The sequence below is a fragment of the Rattus norvegicus genome, chromosome 4 (assembly GCF_036323735.1).
Source record: "Rattus norvegicus strain BN/NHsdMcwi chromosome 4, GRCr8, whole genome shotgun sequence".
Taxonomy (NCBI): Eukaryota; Metazoa; Chordata; class Mammalia; order Rodentia; family Muridae; genus Rattus; species Rattus norvegicus.
The window spans coordinates 17702632-17720024 of NC_086022.1; the positions used below are offsets into that span (position 1 = coordinate 17702632).

The 17393-nt window shown below is 43.8% G+C and overlaps 1 protein-coding gene across 1 annotated transcript in view; it reads left to right on the plus strand.

Moving 5' to 3' along the window:
- Positions 1-3429: 3429 nt before the first annotated feature.
- Positions 3430-17393, plus strand: part of Gnai1 (G protein subunit alpha i1) — an 84116-nt gene continuing 70152 nt past the window's right edge. Inside the window, exon 1 of the mRNA NM_013145.2 lies at positions 3430-3766. Within this exon, the coding sequence (NP_037277.1) occupies positions 3649-3766 (118 nt within the window). The 5' untranslated portion in view covers positions 3430-3648. The remainder of the gene's footprint in view (positions 3767-17393) is intronic.

The window sequence follows — 17393 nt, forward strand, 5'->3', positions numbered from 1 at the left end:
GACTATGATGAATAAGCAGGAATTATGCACCTCTTTCCCTCACTCCAAGGTAGCTTTGTCAGCTGCAACATTCTCTCTGTATTTCTACATCTATTACCCAAAGTCACTTGGCCTCTGATTTATGACCTATCCTCATTCGTTTGGAAATAATGGTCAGCTCACATGCTTCTTCTCATTCCTACATTAAATATCCACAATTTTCTCCCAAGATACTTTATGAACAGTTTAGTATAGGCTTAGATTTTTCAAAAGCTACATTTAATAAGGGATCTCAAATGGTTTGAACCCCCACTTCTAGCCCACCATCCAAAGGTAGGGGAAAAAAGATGGTAAATAGGACAAGGGCATGGGGACCTGTTTAGAACTAGTTCTCTGGGGCAGTTCCAATCTTCGTTTGTCAGGATACCAGCGGTTCAATTCAGTAGTGTCAGGATAGCAAATATGAATCAGCAGAGGCAGCACCATCCAGCAGAAACTGCCAGGCTTCCAAATCAGCACAAATTAGTGGGAGTGACCAGGACCAATCAGTACACCTGGTTCTCTGCTGTTCCTCTCTCAATGAAGCAAAGATCAGTGAAGACTTGTGACCAACAAACTTGCAAAGCTAGCTATGCAAGCACTCTGTCACTGTCTGTTGAGTCCTATTATACTTTCTCCAAACATGTCCTGGGTCTTATGGATTATGGAGAATGGCTAAAGGATATGGGGTTTCTTTTGGGGGGCACAGAACATTTTACAAATGGTATGGTTATGGTTTTCCAACTCCATCTATAGTAAGAGCCACTGAACTGTACACTTCAAATGCATAGATATTCTGAAATTAGTATAGCTGTTAAAACGATCATGATTTTTCTAAAGGAAAATGAGTGTTCGGAAGTGGGGTTTTTAACCTCTGTAATTCCACTTTTACTGCTTCACTCTCTCTATATTAGATGATCTAGTGATGGTTGTCCCAACTCCTTTACTGTTGAATCCTATTTTGCAAGGTCATGATCAGATGTATTAGTCTGAGTGAAGGTTATCATCTCTGAATTACCAATGCCATCCACTCGTTAGGATGGTAGGTAACTCATTTGTTTTACATCTGATGCAAAGAGCTTTTCCCTTTTCTATCTCTGTTACTTTACTCAGGGGAATGTGGGCACACTTAGCACTCATGGTATCAAGTCCAACTCTTTACCTTAATCGTTATAGTTCTTTTCTAACTTTCATTTTAAACGTTCATTTTCATTCATCACATTCCTTTCAGCAGACTTCATTTCAATCATAAAATAATGGCTGCCTTCTATTCACACTCTGTTAATCTTTTAGTTAGATATTCATATGAACCAAAATAGTCCCTATTCTGGACTGAATGGTGATGTCTCCTCAGTTCTCTTAGGCTGAAGCCCTAACACTCTGTACTGGAAGGGAGGACCTTTGGGAAGTACATAGACAGAGATGGAGTCCTGAAAGTGGGGAGGGGGGCAACGACAGTAGAAGAAAGAATTTTCCTCTTCTCTCATTCCTGGTTCTCTTTCGCCTCCTTCTTCTACTTCTCCACTTAGTAAAGTGGCCATGCACTAGCCAGCAGGAGAACCCTCACTGGAGAGACTTGGATCCATTGGCCTTTTATCTTAGACTCCTCAGACTTGAGAAATAAAGTACATGCCGGTTGTTGAAGCCATGTGATTGCCGTACTTTGCTATGGCAACCAGTTCAGTGTTCCAGTGCACACTTCTTCAGTGGCTTGCCCACCAGCCTCCCTTGAGAGTCCTTCCTACATCCACACCGTCATTTTACAGCCTCTTCGAAGTTTGGTTTCCCTTCTTCTACTCATTTATTTTCTCACTTCCCCGACAAGCTTTTCAAAGGGAAGGTGTAAGCCATGTAATTCTTTGACAATTTCACTTGGTCCAAACATAAGGAGTGCAGCTGTGTTCGCCACTCCTCAGACCTGACTGATTCCCCATCTGGCCTGAACCATGGAGGAAGGGCAGTCAACTGACAGCTGCAAATGGCTCACTCACATTGGGTTGACTGTCACTTTCATGAATTCTGGACTTCCTGATGAACATTTCCAGTGCCAGGAAGTACAAAGGAGGTAGAAGGTGACCAAATATCCTAAAAGTGTGCAGGGTTTTCTTCTGTTTTGAAAGAATCCTAGGAAAGGCTCAGGAAGTTCTTAACACTGCTTATCTTGTGCTCAGCAAGTTTGACTCTAACAAAATGGCAACCTACAAGCTCTGCTTGCACTGAGGGACCCAACCTGCAGCTAAGCTACTGGGCCTGTGTCATCAGCTTAGACAGACCTTCGAACCCAACCCCAGATTTTCAAATGATTCTTTGAAAATCAGATTTTCAAACGGGAGCCAAAGACTAACTGCCTGATTTTTATCTCGCCAAGGAATGTATTTTCTCTCCTAGTACCTTCTTCATCTATTTAGTCAACATTTCTCCTATAATCAGCAGTGCAACTGACAAGAGAGAGCCCAACCTTCAACCTATGCTCCTCCCCTCATGCTGGGTGAAAAGCCATCTAGGCCTTGCCCTGACCTGGAAGGTTCAACAGCTCATCTGCCAGCAAAGAAGCTAAGGTCTGCAAAAAACAGATGCCATGGCTATTGGCACAGGAGTCACAACATGGCCATAAACATGGGTACTCAGCTTGGCGAGAAACTTACATGTGCCCTAAAGGCAGAGTGCAGACTTGCTTGTGTGTTTTATTGCCCTTGCCATTTTAAAAATAATTCTTTGATTCTTCGTCAAACGTTTTTGTCGGGTTACGAAGAAAATCCTTCAAAATGCGTCCCCTTATGAAAAGGAAGGTGAGCATAGATCACAGGGAAAGCCAGAGGAAAAGAAAGAGAAAAGGTAAGGGAGGAAGTGAGTATTGGCAACTCCAAGATTAAGATTCCCGCTTGGCTGATCGCCACTTCGGGTTTCGCTGAGCCCCATTTCTTGCTCATTTCGCTCTATTTCTCACGGTCCTTCACACAAGCCCACACATTTTGCAAACCCTTGCGTGGCTGCAGGCGCCAGGCATGCTCAAATGCCCAGGACTGCTTTTTTTTTTTTTTTTTTTTTTTTCCCCTTGTTCGCAACTTTGGCAAGCGTCCCACCCGCGCCCTTAAGGGACAGGTACCCACGGATCCCAGCAGCGGTCTCCGGAGCGTGGGAGGGGGCTAGTGAGCTCCAGGCTGGGGCTGGAGAAGTCAGCGGACGCACCGGGCACCTCGTGGGGGGGACGTGCAGGAAGCGCCGGGCTCGGCGATCACGCGGGCGCGCAGCGGTCGGAGGGGGCGCTGTCCGACGGCACGTGCGCGGGCGGGCGTGAGCGCGCGCTGGGAGTGGTCGCGGGGCGGGCAGGGGCGGGGCCGCGGCGGCGCGCGGACGCGGAGCTTGCTCGGGCTGTGTGCGGCTGCGGCTCGGCCACGGGCAGCTGCGGCGGCGGCGGCGGTAGCGGAGCCTAGCGGTCGCCGGGACTCGCGGGCGCGGATCGTAGAGCGTCGCGGGCGGGGACGGCCGCCCGAGGCGGCGGCGTATCGGTTAGCAGACCTCGCCTCCAGCTTGCCGGAGCTGAGGACCTAGCGGGGCCGCCTCCGGGCCAGCCTCTCCCCGCTCTGCCAGCCGGCCCCGGCGCCGAGGGCGCGGCGACGCTCGGCCACCATGGGCTGCACACTGAGCGCTGAGGACAAGGCGGCCGTGGAGCGCAGCAAGATGATCGACCGCAACCTCCGGGAGGACGGAGAGAAGGCGGCGCGCGAGGTCAAGCTGCTGCTGCTGGGTGAGCGCGGCCGTGGGGACCGGGCCCGGGTCGGGGGACAGCAAGGAGCGAGCGCGGCATCTCAGCCCTTGCACAACGCAGGAGGCTTCTTGGCCGGGGCGGTGACTGTCGCGCGACCTCACGGGCAGACCAGAGTGTGGCCGGGCGGCGGGACGCGTGGGAACCCTATCTTTGAAGTTGAGCTCTGCCCTCCCTAGATGAGGGACAATTCGGGACCACAAAGCCAAGCACCCTCTCTCCACGGACACCCCGTGGTGAGAGGTGTCATGAGGCGTTCTGCTTTGCCCACGCCTGGAAAGTGCCACGTTGGGTGGCCTCGGGGCTCTCTGTGTGGGGCCTCCGTGGGGTCTCAGTGATCTTGCCTGTCAACTTCATATGGCGACTCAGTGAGTGAAAAAGAGCGCTGAGGTTTTCCCTGCGTAAGGACTTGAGCTGCGCCGGAGGCTGGATTTTGCCTGGGTGGGGGATGGAAACCACCAAAGTTGGCTCACGTTTGCTCCCATAGTAGGAGAGGAAGATGCTTCGCGGGTGAAAAGAGCCCTGACAGGTGCGAAAGGCTCATTCTCCACCACAGGGTCGTCTCTCCACTGCGGTGTTCGCTCCAGTGAGGTTTGACAGGTGCACACCAGGCTTTCTTTATTCATTCTTAAAACACTGTTTTGCTGAAAGCCGACATGGAGGTCTTCCAGTTTTTTGAACGGAGGGGGAAAAAAGGAGTAAATCCGGATTTTGATTGAGTGATATAAGGAAAATATTCACAGGTTATATTATTATTATTATTATTATTATTATTATTATTATTATTATTATTATAGGTCTGTGAGTCGGGGTTTCCTTTTGCTTGTTTTCCTCCCACACTTGAGGTATTTGGGCAGATGATAGATTTCTTACAATCTTCATTTGCACTTCCAGTGATTTGCTTGTGTTCTTCTCACAGTCTGATAAAAAGGAAACATCACTGCACAAATCTGCTTTTTAGTAAGCTCCTGTTTCATTGGTTTAACGGCTGCAGAAAGATGGTGGTTATTTCGTTCTTTCTCCATTACTAGTAGGCTTAGGAGAAGCAAACTTGGCATGACTAAAAGTAATAATGATCTGAGTCATTTTGCAAGCAAACTGTGAAATAACTTTGCATTTTAAAGACCTGGGTGATGTTTTTTTTTTTTTTCACCCATCACAGCCTCCCCCATAAATCTTTCTCTGTAAATTGGATTGACTGAATTTTTATATTAGAAAGATACTGTGTTTTTATGAGGTCAGTGTGTTTTTAGAAGATTAGCTACAGAAGAGACAGGACTTGATACTGAACCAGGTGACTTACAATAAACATAAGATAAAAGGGTTAGACAGTTCTTTTCCTGTGGTTTCAGAGAACCTGCTCAGAAGGTCTTGTGGGTTACAATGCAGTTCTTGGAGCTGCCATCCACCACATTTAAAGCAGTTGTAAAATGACCCCTCCCTGGTAGTGGCAGCTTATCTTTTAATTAGACACCTATGAAAGATTTGAAAAATGGAATTTCGCTTCTGCCAGTTTCAGAATGCATGGCATCTCTTTTATGACTGTTGGCGATTTTTGAAGTTGATAGTTCTTTGTTGTTCCTGGGGAGGGGGTGTGTATCCTGTGTGTTGTAGGATGTCTAGCAATGGAGTTGACCTCCACCCATTAGCTGCTGAGGGCAGCCCAGCGTCTCTCATCTCCTAAAAATGTTGCCAAACGCCCCCTGGAGGCAGAAATGTAACCTCTGCGGAGAACCCCTGTTTTAGATTAATTATTAAATATAGTTGAGTGTGTAACATACAGCTGAAGTTGATTTCTCTTACCATCTGTGGTGAATTAATGAGAGATGAGTTCCAGGAGGAGTTATGATTCTTATTCCTCCAAATCAATGCATTAGAAGGATTCTAAAATTATCAACAGGCAAACAAACGGCAAATGGGTTCCTTTGCATGTTGTTTCTTGCTTGGAGGTTTGGCTTTTCTGGACAACTGTGTTTTCTGTCTAGAATTCCAGTCCATCCTTGTCTTCTTGTCTCTCACTTCTCTGACAGCCCAGTTCCCATTTAAAAGAGAAAAAAAAAAAAAAACCTTGTGTACTTATTTCACAAATCTTAATTCTTGTAATAATGAAAACATTTTTCTCCAAGTCAGACTTAGCAGTGAATTATGACCTTTAGTCCAAGTTTCGATGTTTAAGGCCGTGTGCAATAAACTGTGTGGCATCGTCCACCTAATAATTCATGGCAACTGGTCAACTGAGATGTAAAGTGGTATCCTGGGTAACCCAGCAGTACCACTTAGATTCTTAGGAGGGTGACTTCATCTTCATGTCTTTTGTTCTGTTCCTCAATGATTTATTTAAAAATACTTAGAGCATAGAGCATTTAAAACAGTCTATTGAAAACAGTGCACCCCTTTTCATAAAAGAGCGCATCTCTTTAAACATCTGAAGTGAGAGAATCTTGCATAAGATTTGCAAATAATTAGTAAATATATGGGTGCTGGGTGTGTAGTATTTACTATTTAAATTAGAGGTGTTTCACTGTTGCCTAAGTACATAGACTCAGGCCTAAACCAATGGAGAGGACCAAGTCTTGTCTCCTGACCTGAAGGGCATCAGACTGCACTTTTGTTCACTTAAGTATTTCAGTTTAGTTTCTAGCTTTCAGTATTTGAATCAGTTAAGATGCTTACATGAGCCCTGTGGATATTTAGCACTCTTTCCACTGCGTATGAATAATTATTCCAGAAGAAAGCACCTTTTATTCTTACGTCTTTGAGAATTCATAATTGTAAGAGCAGTAGAATTGCAATTAGGACGTTGTTCCGTTAGACTACCTTGGGCTCCTGTTATTTATCAAATTTCATTTGTTGATGATTTTTCTAAGATAAAAGGTACTAGCTTTAAAAAAAAAAAAGGACGGTTTTCATGAATTCGCTGTTCAGTTTCGATCTCATTTCAAAGCTTTGAGCTTATCATAGCAGACAGTTCTCTGTACTCAACTTCCCCACACAAGCAAATCACCTCCAGAAGCTGCCTCCCCTCTGTGGTATAGCATACTATTACAGGCTCACGGGCAGGGGTGGGGAAGCAGGTGAAGACTTTGAAGTCTTCTGCTGGCGGACCTTGCCTGCTGCCCGTCAGTCGTTCCCCTGCCTTTGGACTCACACTATGACTTCCGTAGTTGAGAAATTCTTGCTTTATCAGGTTTTAATTTTGCATTGCTTAAGCTATTTCCCAAAACCCTAATCAAACAGTCTGTTTCCTTGGAAGAATGGACATGTCATTTCCAATTGACTTGTGTGCTTCTGTGTCCCTGGTCTATTTGTGTTATTAGTTATTCTAAAGGGAGTTACCGGTTGTGCCATTGTGTGCTTGGAATCGTCCACTTCCCATCCTCCCCCCCACCCCCACCCCCACACTTCTAGCTCCAGGCTCCCTCTGCGTCCCACAGCCTTATTGCTGAAGATTATTTCTCTGCTCCTTCCAGGCCTTTCCCCTTGCCTCTCTTTCTTCTCATGCCGTGTGCTGTGTGCTGAAACACATTCTGTGTGTCCGAAACCTTCTTGTCTTCCCTGTTGCATGCTCAATGAACATTTGTTTTAAACCTGGCTCCTCTCGGCCAGCATCTTCCCAGGGTTTCCACTCCCACAACAGGAGCCGTTAGCAGGGATTAAGAATATTTGGTTGATGTTTAGTGTTTGGTCTTAGTCCCTGCCTGAGTCCAGCTATTGTGAGTGCAGCAGGGGACATAGTCCTTACAGTTCTCTGTGTTCTGCCCTTTCTTTACAGTACTTTGCCATGTATAAATTTGTGCTAAATTATGCCAGAATATATTCTTCATAATTCCCCACTATCTGTAGGAACAAACACCAGCCAAACAGCATTAAAGAAAACGGACTAGTCAAGCTATGAAATGACCGAAATAAATGAATGATACCTAAAAGCAAGTAGAGTGCTGTAATATTTAATTTTCCACAGTCAGGATATTCTTAGATAACTAATAAAAGTCAGGAAGTAACACTGCTGTTTGTTGTAGGAGGGTCTACTGTTCACGTCGTCCTCGTGATCTGAGAGCATTTTACTTTGTTTCGGGAATAAGCGGATCTTCTGCCTCAGTATTTATTCTCCGGTTCATTTCATTTAGACCATGAGACTTGACTTGTGACACGTGTCAAGGACAGGAGCTTCTAATGCCTACCCTCTAGGATTTAGTGACTGACTTAGGAAACAGAAGAATTATCTTCTAGAATTTGGTGGAAAATGTTGGTAAGGCATGAAAGTGTTTACTGTAAGCTTTTGAACCCAGCCACAGTCTTAGTTTTTCATTTTGTTATTTGTTCCTGTTGCCTTGGAACATTTAAGATCAACACATTCAAGCAAGGCAAGTGGAGTGTGTTGGTCACATTCTTGGGTCACATATTTCTTGGTCACATGTCTTGCCATGCATTTCCCCAGTGTGTAATTCCCTAGGGTAAGGCACTGGTGAGCTTCTGGTCTCAGATGGCATTTGAGCCTATGAGGTCACAGAGCCTTATCTTGTAAGGCTCAGGCTGTCTTTTATAATAACTTGTTAAATGATGATTAGAAATCTTAATACAGACAGGGGAAAACAGTTTGAAAAACCAACATTTGTTGGCTTATTTTAAGTGGTTTCAAACTGCAGAATATTTGTTATGAGGTTCTCTGGAGGCAGAATTCCCAAACAAATTTCCAGTGGGTAAAAACAGTAGGTATGTATGGTCCAAGTCCCCAGTCAAACCCCATTCTTAGAACCTGCGAAAAGGTTCTAAGTCTTTTCTGGAGGTTCTCAGGGTTGCTTTGTTCCCTGGCTTTCCTCACACACTTTAGAGCAGTGGTCCCCAACCTTCCTACTCTATGACCCTTTAATACTGTTTCTCATGTTGTGGTGACCTCCCTCCCCACCCCCCCACCTTAACATTATTTTCATTGCTACTTGATAACTATAATTATGCTACTCTTATGAATCATAATGATAATGTAAATATTGTCGGAGATAGGAGTTTGCCAAAGGAGTCATGACCCTGAGGTTGGGAATGCTGCTCTTGAGGTAGCTGCATGTTTTAATTGGTTTATAGTAGGCTCTCCTTCAGAGCCAACTGTAGCCAGTGAGCTTCTCCTCCCCTGCTTCTCTTTTTCACCTCTTAACAGCCTTTATGATTACTACATCAAGCTCATCTACAAATTCCACGCTCACAGACCTACCGTAAGATTTATAGTTATACTTGTAGAGTGCATTGAACTGCCATAAGGCACCATTCGCAGGTTCTAAGGATGGGGCTTGACTGGGTACTTTGACCTTACCTGCCACAGCCAAGTGTGCAGCTGTCAAAGCTTCAAGTCCATCCTGCATATAAAGTGTCGTCCCCATCTTCTCCACTTAACAAACACCAGTTTTCTTACTGGGTTTGGGTGAGATTCTAGTTATCTTCAGTAATTTGTGGACCTGCAAAATAAACAAACGATGGAACGAGTTGTCTGTTCTAAAATGTAATGATGGGACAAGAGGCAGCCATGAGCTCTGAACGTCCTGCCACACACCCATTCAAAATGCAGTACATAGGGAGGATCCACCCCCCACGGCTCCCGGCCAGGGAGCTTCACTGCTGAGGGCCTGTACCAGGAGATGCTGCCCTCTGCTCCTTGGTCCTCCCTGCTTCTTACTGGGTGGTATCGCATGTGGGCAGAACACATACTCTTCCCTTTCTTGTCCAAAGGATTTCGATGGTCTTGTAGCCGTATTTCATTTTATTCCACAACATACTTTCCCCCCATTTTCTTATAGGAAAAGGCTAACCGAAACAGAACACACCTAGAATACTATAGTAATAATGATATATTACTACTATTATTATTACTATTATTATTATTATTATTTACATAAGACAGATGAAGTCTTTTCATTTAAATATCCAAGTTGGTGGCTTGGAAGTTTGCTTTTCACAGGACTCAGATCAACTGAGCTTTCTACCTGTTTTAACAAGGACCCCTCTACTCTCTCAGTAGCCAGATGTCTTTTTCCCTTTCCATCCTCACCACCTTTAAGGTACAGGTATGTTCCAACAGTGCACGCGTGAGAACCCAGGTACTTCTAACGGGATGCTTTAAGAAATCTGTCATGCTTCTGTCTTTCTCCCAAGTCCTTCCTAGGAGAGAACTCAGTGTAGTATGTATACTGAGCACACCAGGGCAACAGGGTTTGTATCCTGTCTGTCATACGTTGAAGCAGCTCCTACCAGCCAGGCGTCTCCATTGGTATTTTATATGTAACACTAGGAAATGGACAGTGATTGTAATTTTATATTCTCTAACTCTTTATAAGTAATATACCTATGGAACCTGAAATCACTGGTTTCTGACATTCTGTATTGAATCTATGATACTATCTGTACTCAAATTGCAATGTGAAAGATTAGTCTCTCTCTCTCTCTCTCTCTCTCTCTCTCTCTCTCTCTCTCTACCTTGTTAATGAGGTTGTTCTTGATTATCTAGTCTAAATTAATCATTCTTCTTGATTGCACCATACTGAAATTGCTGACTTAAAAAAAATGTTGGTTAACTTGCTCAGTGGGATTGGCTCTTAGTAAAAGAATCTTGTGGGACTTGTTTACCGACTGATCGGGCAGCCCAGAGTAGCCTTCTCGTCATTATTGGTGAAGCAGATACATATAGGAGTCAGCATTGAGTTTGACTAATATGCAGAAAGAATTGGCACATTTTTGTGGTATCTGGGATAATTTGGATGGATTTCAACCCAGCCTATCCCCATTTATCTTTATGTGTTGCTAGTTAGAGTGACTAAAACTTAATAGGTTATTCGTTACGGAGTTGTGAAAATTAGTTGTGGGATGGATCCTTGTTGCTTGATGAGAAAAGCACTGTGCGATTGGATAAGTTAACTGATAGGCTGGACTGTGCTGTGTCGATGTTGTCTCTCCTTTATTCTCAGTTCTTTACTTTGGACAATATCATCACATGGCTCCTTCACACTTGGCTTTGCAAAATGTATGTAGTCCTATGAAGAGACATGAGCTATCAGAGCCCTGTGTCACTTGGGATCATAGGAAGACCAGCAGAGCACACCCAGACCTCATCCACACCATGCTCTCTTCGTGTTTTGTCCTTAAGCGGTAGGAATTATGACTGGTGGTGTTTATAAAGAACGCCCTATGGTTTTGTTACCACTGTTAGCCTTACCAGGTGTATTTAGAGGAGTAATATGTTTATTATTAGGTCAAAGACCAAAATTTCATGGCCAAAAGGGGGTGGGGAGAGACTAGAATTAATAAGAGGGATACGTACATCTACACAATGGAGTACTACTCAGCTGTCAAAAACAATGACTTTATGAAATTCATAGGTAAATGGATGGAACTGGAAAATATCATCCTGAGTGAGGTAACCCAATCACAGAAAAACACACATGGTATGCACTCATTGATAAGTGGGTATTAACCCAAATGCTTGAATTACCCTAGATGCACAGAACACATGAAACTCAAGAGGGATGATCAAAATGCGAATGCTTCATTCCTTCTTTAAAAGGGGAACAAGAATACCCTTGGCAGGGAATAGGGAGACAGTTTAGAACAGAGGCAGAAGCAACACCCATTCAGAGCCTGCCCCACATGTGGCCCATACATATACAGCCAAACTAGATAAGATGGATGAAGCAAAGAAGTGCAGGCCGACAGGAACTGGATGTAGATCTCTCCTGAGAGACACAGCCAGAATACAGCAAATACATAGGCGAATGCCATGATTAAACCACTGAACTGAGAATGGGACCCCTGTTGAAGGAATCAGAGAAAGGCCTGAAAGAGCTCAAAGGGGCTTGAGACCCCATATGAACAACAATGCCAACCAACCAGAGCTTCCAGGGACTAAGCCACTACCCAAAGACTATACATGGACTGACCCTGGGCTCCAACCTCATAGGTAGCAATGAATATCCTAGTAAGATCACCAGTGGAAGGGGAAGCCCTGGGTCCTGCTAAGACTGAACCCCAGTGAACGTGATTGTTGGGGGGAGGGCGGTAATGGGGGGAGGATGGGGAGGGAAACACCCATAGAGAAGAGGAGAGGGAGGGGTTAGGGGGATGTTGGCCCGGAAACCAGGAAAGGGAATAACAATCAAAATGTAAATAAGAAATATTCAAGTTAAAAAAGATGAAAAAAAAGAAAGAAATGTAAATACATAAAATATCCAAGAAAAATAAAATTGAAAAAATTATAAAAGAAAAATCATAAGAGGGATACATTCAGTTTGGGGAATTTCAGAGTTGCAGAATGCCCCAGGGATTACTGTGCCTCTGTATTTGTCAAACTCTCTTGTGCTTTTCTGAGCATATTTGATCCTAATTGGCTGCAAGCCCTGTGTAATGTAGAATCCCACCGAATCCTTTGCTATGGGTGAATAGCTTTCTTCCCTTAGATGTCTTGAACCTTGTAGGAGGTACTCTCCGGAGTGAAGGAAGGCTGGTGACAATTCTAATGGCACTTGTTTTTCTTGAGACCTTAAGTAGTCTACATACTTTAAACTCCATACATGCCTAGTAATAAATATATCTAGCTCATGGGGCTCGGGACAGAATAAGTTAATGTGCTAAAGTTCTCAGAAAATGGCCCAGGAGTTCTTAATAGAGACTGCCATCAGCACTGGAGGTTCAGCCCTGCCTTACGCTTGAGCCATTTACTGCCTTAGACGTTAATGGTTTTGTTGACTTTCTTAGCAAAGATGTGTGCATAGCAAAGACTTCCAGAGGTAAAAATCAATTTTAATTACTTCTTTTTCTACCACAGATTCTTTGTAGAGCCTGAGTTTCTGTTAATAGCCCCTTCACTGGCACCACACCAGACAAATGTTTGTGCATTGTTTAGAATTCTTTAGGGGTGAGTTTTAAGAACCTGTAAGACTTTATAATTCATTTAACAGTATTTGCCTTCCATATTATTACTTGTTGATAAAACAAACACCATTTTCCTTGTATACTTTCATTTTATACTTGTTCTTTTTTCCTTATTTTTATTAAATCAAACAATCCCGTAAACGTACATTACGAAAGATCATTTGGACAGATTCAGACAAATGTGCCCTTTCCCTGGGGGAGTGGATTATATTTCAGAACATTTTAAACCATTCTGAAATTTATCAGATTTTTAAAAAAATAAAATTCTAGACCTACCCTAAATTTATTTATTGGGTGAGGAGAAGCATCTCTTACAAAGTGGTAGTAGCTTTTATTTTAATTTATGAGTTATTAAACCTGTTAGTATCGGTATCTGTTGATAAGCTATAAAGAATCCCTTAAGGTTTAACCTGTAGTTACAAGAAATGCTTTCTGCTTTCATTGCCTAAGATGGGGTCACAGGATTCTTTTTATTTTTGGAATTTATTTACCTAATTTCTACTGCATATTCTCTTTCTTGGGAACTTACCTTTTATCTGGCAATCTTAGTCCATGCTAATTCTGCGTAGCCCAGCGTTTTACACTCACAGGTCATGTAAGTATAGCTGCCGGGAGGCCACCACAATACAATGGCGGTTGGAAGAAAGCTCCCATGAGGCTTGGCGTTTCTGAGGTTAATCCCGTTTTAAGAATCACACGTCGTGCTGGTGTGTTCTGTACATGCACTGCTGACCTGACTTTCACAGATCCTTGCAGTCACATGGATCACAGATCGTGTGCCCGGATGTGTCTAGTCTGGTTGGTAAATTTGCTCTGTTGATGAGACACTGCTCTACACCTGAGCCCTGTCCATCCTCAGCCGCCTCAGTCCCCCACGCCTCTCACCTCCTTCCTCTCTGGCATTCTAACACTCTGCAGGACTCCTGTGTCCTGGTCCCTTACTGACATTAAAGTAATATGAGGCAAAGACAACCATTCATGTATTCCTTAATACTTTAAAATCTCTTTCATAATGCTAGATTACTTCTGACTTTCTTTTACTTTCTCATAAATGATAATTTAGTCAATCATGAATAGATGGTTTTCCCATTTTGGTGGTAGTACATATTGGACTGAAGGTTTCATGAATGAAATGTTAAATGAGTTATATCCCTAGCCTCTGTTTCCCCCTCAAGGCATAGGATGGCCTTGAACTCACTGCATATCCCACACGGGCTTTAATTTATAACCTGTTTTAGTCCTCCCTAAAATTATCTGGGATTACAGGCATTTACCGTGAGATCTCAGTAGATTGTGGATGTTTTCACTGATGAAGTGGTTTTATATCACAGGCTATTTCACAGATCTGGAAGCCTTGAGAAATGTGACAGACACTCAGATAACCACACCTATCAGTATTTATTTAGAAGAGGTAAGGTCTTGTCTCTCCTCTTCTGGGATGGAATCCTTTATACTTAGTTTGGGCTTTCCCATAACTCTTGTTGCTACTTCTGTATCCACAGGCTTGCTTCCTCTGGTCAGTAACATTTTAGCCTACCTCTTAATGTCCTGACCTTTTAAGGGTGTGGTTGCCTTTTCTGGACACCACTTCTAAGGTCTTAGTTTCGCTTACTCATCTCTTATTTCCCAGATCTTTAATCACTGCCTACAGTGCATACGTAGCTTGAGAAGTTGGGTGGTCTCCTGTTCCAAGTGTCTTGATGTCACAGTGGAGCATAGCTCCTTCACACACATTAGGATGGTTCCACTACCATGTCGGTTTTGTGGAAGGCAAGGGGAGCGCCGGGTTTTCTAAGGTCCCTAAGACCATGCGATCAAGGCTGAGGACATTTGTTATCCTTTGTTTAGACATCACCCCCCCCCCTTTTCTTTCTTCTTCCATAGTTGAAGGTACCACCGATCCTTGATAATGTTTGTTGTGGAACTTGCCTAGCACTGCGCTGGGGATCCTTGTTGACCTCCATGGTGTGATGTCATCATGGTAGCTAGGTTCATTCCCATCTCTCGGCAAACCCGACTGATGGGTCATCACACCTGTTGGTCTACTGACAGATAGGCCGCCAGACTACCTCGATGTTTGAGGCACTGTCGGTTGAGGACGCTGTGGTCCTCCCTGCTCAATGTTTGCTCCGGGCGTCCCTCCGCTGCAGGGTCATTCTGTAGACTCCAGTGCTCTGCATCTTCCTGCCTCAAGAGAAGTGTACACTGTGCCCATGGCTCACGGGCGCTGTGAGGTTGGGAGTGGCACGGTCAGCCCTTCCTAGCCACAGTTCTCCACCAGATTGAAGAAAGCCTCCTCCCTGACCTGCCAGTTACCTCTAGAACTTTGGCCCGGGGTGAAAGGAAGAGAGAGGTCTGACTCTGCCTTGCTCGTCCCCATCTGCCTCTGTCTTTGCTACTGATTACCTCCCGAGCATGTAGGCTCTGCCAAGAGGGTTGCCTGGGAAAGTAGGCCACTCGGAGACCGTTCCCTCTCCCTCTGGTGACACTCACATCTGACTCTTCCCCCATCGTTCTGAGTACGGAAGAGAATGAAAAGCCCACCAGCAGATTTCAAAACACTAAGAACACCATCCTTTTATAAATGCGCGTGCGTACGTGTGTGTATGTACGTATCTATGTCCATGTGGTAGTGTGTACATATGAGTGCACGTGTCAGTAGAAGCAGAAGCCGCCCATTTCCTTTGGAGCCGCAGTTACAGGTTGTTGTTAGACACTTAATATGGGCACCAGGAACAGAACTCAGGTCCTCTTTGAGAGTATCCTGTGCTCTTAACCACAGAGCCCTCTCTTTAGCCCATGAATATTACATTTTTTTACTTCCTGCTTTGCAGTTAGGTGGTTTTTTTAACCTTTTTTCGTCCTCTTGAAATTCTTCCTCTTAGACATCCCTGCTACATCACAAGTGCCAACCCAATTTTTTTCTAGAACCTCTTTTCTTAAACGTATAACGTGCATAGATGGATTTGAACTCTCATGTTTGGATTGGCACTCAGAAGGTACAGGATTGTCTAAAACTCTGCATTTTTTTTCCTCAAACTCCCAGGGAATTCCTGTGCTACAGGGCCATAGACATCTACAGGATGAGAAGCACAACCCTGGAGGAGATGATCCTCCTGACATTGTTACATTTAGCCTTCTCCTAAGTATTTTTCAAGCCTTGCCTTCTTTTCTCAACATTGGTGATACCTCTCATAATATAATCAATAGGGTTTAGCAAATGCCTTATGTAAAGTGAGCTCTTATTATGCTTTTGATTCTATAACATTTATATATGCACATATATAATAAATTTGTCAGTGTCTCTTCTGCTTAAATGTATTTTTTTGTGCCATGCATTTCTGATATGAATCTGGAGACTGGTTTGAGTAGGATGTTTTGAGGAAAAATAATTTGGTGTTGTCTTCCGTGGGAACCTGTATTTCCTAAACACTGACCCAGAATTATAATTAGTGACAATCAGTCTTCCATGTCTATATATGTGGAAGGACATTCATGTGAAGTCCCTTTGATGATAAGATAATTCAGGTCTGGCTGGAAGCACCCTCATAATGTTTTTATGACTGCTTTCTTCTGTTGATGTTCATGACGAAATGCCTTTGTTGGACATAAAGAAGTTGCTCTTTGGTTGAACAACATGTCTTCCCATCGTTCTTGCTAAAATCTGGATCTTAATGTAGTAACCAAGCCAGGAGCCCATGGGATGTCCTAAGGACTCGGTTTCCTCGGGGGGCATTTCTCCTCATGGGTTTCCAGCTTCCAGAGCTGGGAGGAATAGATATACTGTTTTTGAAGTTGCCTAGTCTGTTTATGGTGTCAGAGCAACTCAGCCTACTTGAGACTTTCTCAAAGTGTGAAGATGCCAGAGAGACCAGCTGAAGAAGTTTATAAAAACAGGACTCGAAATGAATGTCAGTTACATGGTTTTCACAACCAATTTTTTCCCCTATCCAAAGTTTCAGCCAAGTTTCATTGCATCTTGAAGGGAATTCGGAGCTTAGAGCATTTACCCTCTCATTAATAATTATAACCACTTGCAATCAAGTATAGCCCATGTTCATCACCTCCTTTGAGTCCTAAGTATCATTTGTGGATTGGGTTTACTCAAAGTTTAGTTGTAACAACTGGTTCTAAACATGTGTAATCCACTTAACAAATATTTGTAGAATGCCAACTCTATGGCTTGCAAGTCCCACGTATCTTAGAATAGAACAATCTTTGGGAAGCTGATAAGAGAGAAAACAGCCTGTAAACATTGGCCGTCGAACGCCGTCATCTAGTTTGTCCTGTTTCATTATAATCCACAGAGATTATGAAGCCATCCTGATGCTGGGGACAGAGGTCTTCCTGCTTTGTTGTGACATAGCCTGCTGCCTTGATCATACTGTGTGCCTATGTTCTTGCTCTTTGATTTTCAATTCCTTGGTTAATGGTGTTGAGCCATTATAAGGTTTATGCTCATAGTGACATCAGAAGAGCTTCCAAGGTGCTGTAATGTTTCAGCTGTGACATCCTAAGGTGCCAGGTTCCAAGATGTTTATCATCTTGTTATCTTGGTAAAAATATCTCACATATAAACCTAGGTTTTGTTATCGTGCATCAGTACTTGTCCATGTGGGTTTCTTCTCTTGCTGTGTTTTCACACCCAGCTGTCCCCTGAGCCTTGTCACCTCTCTTTGGAATGTGACCTACATCACCA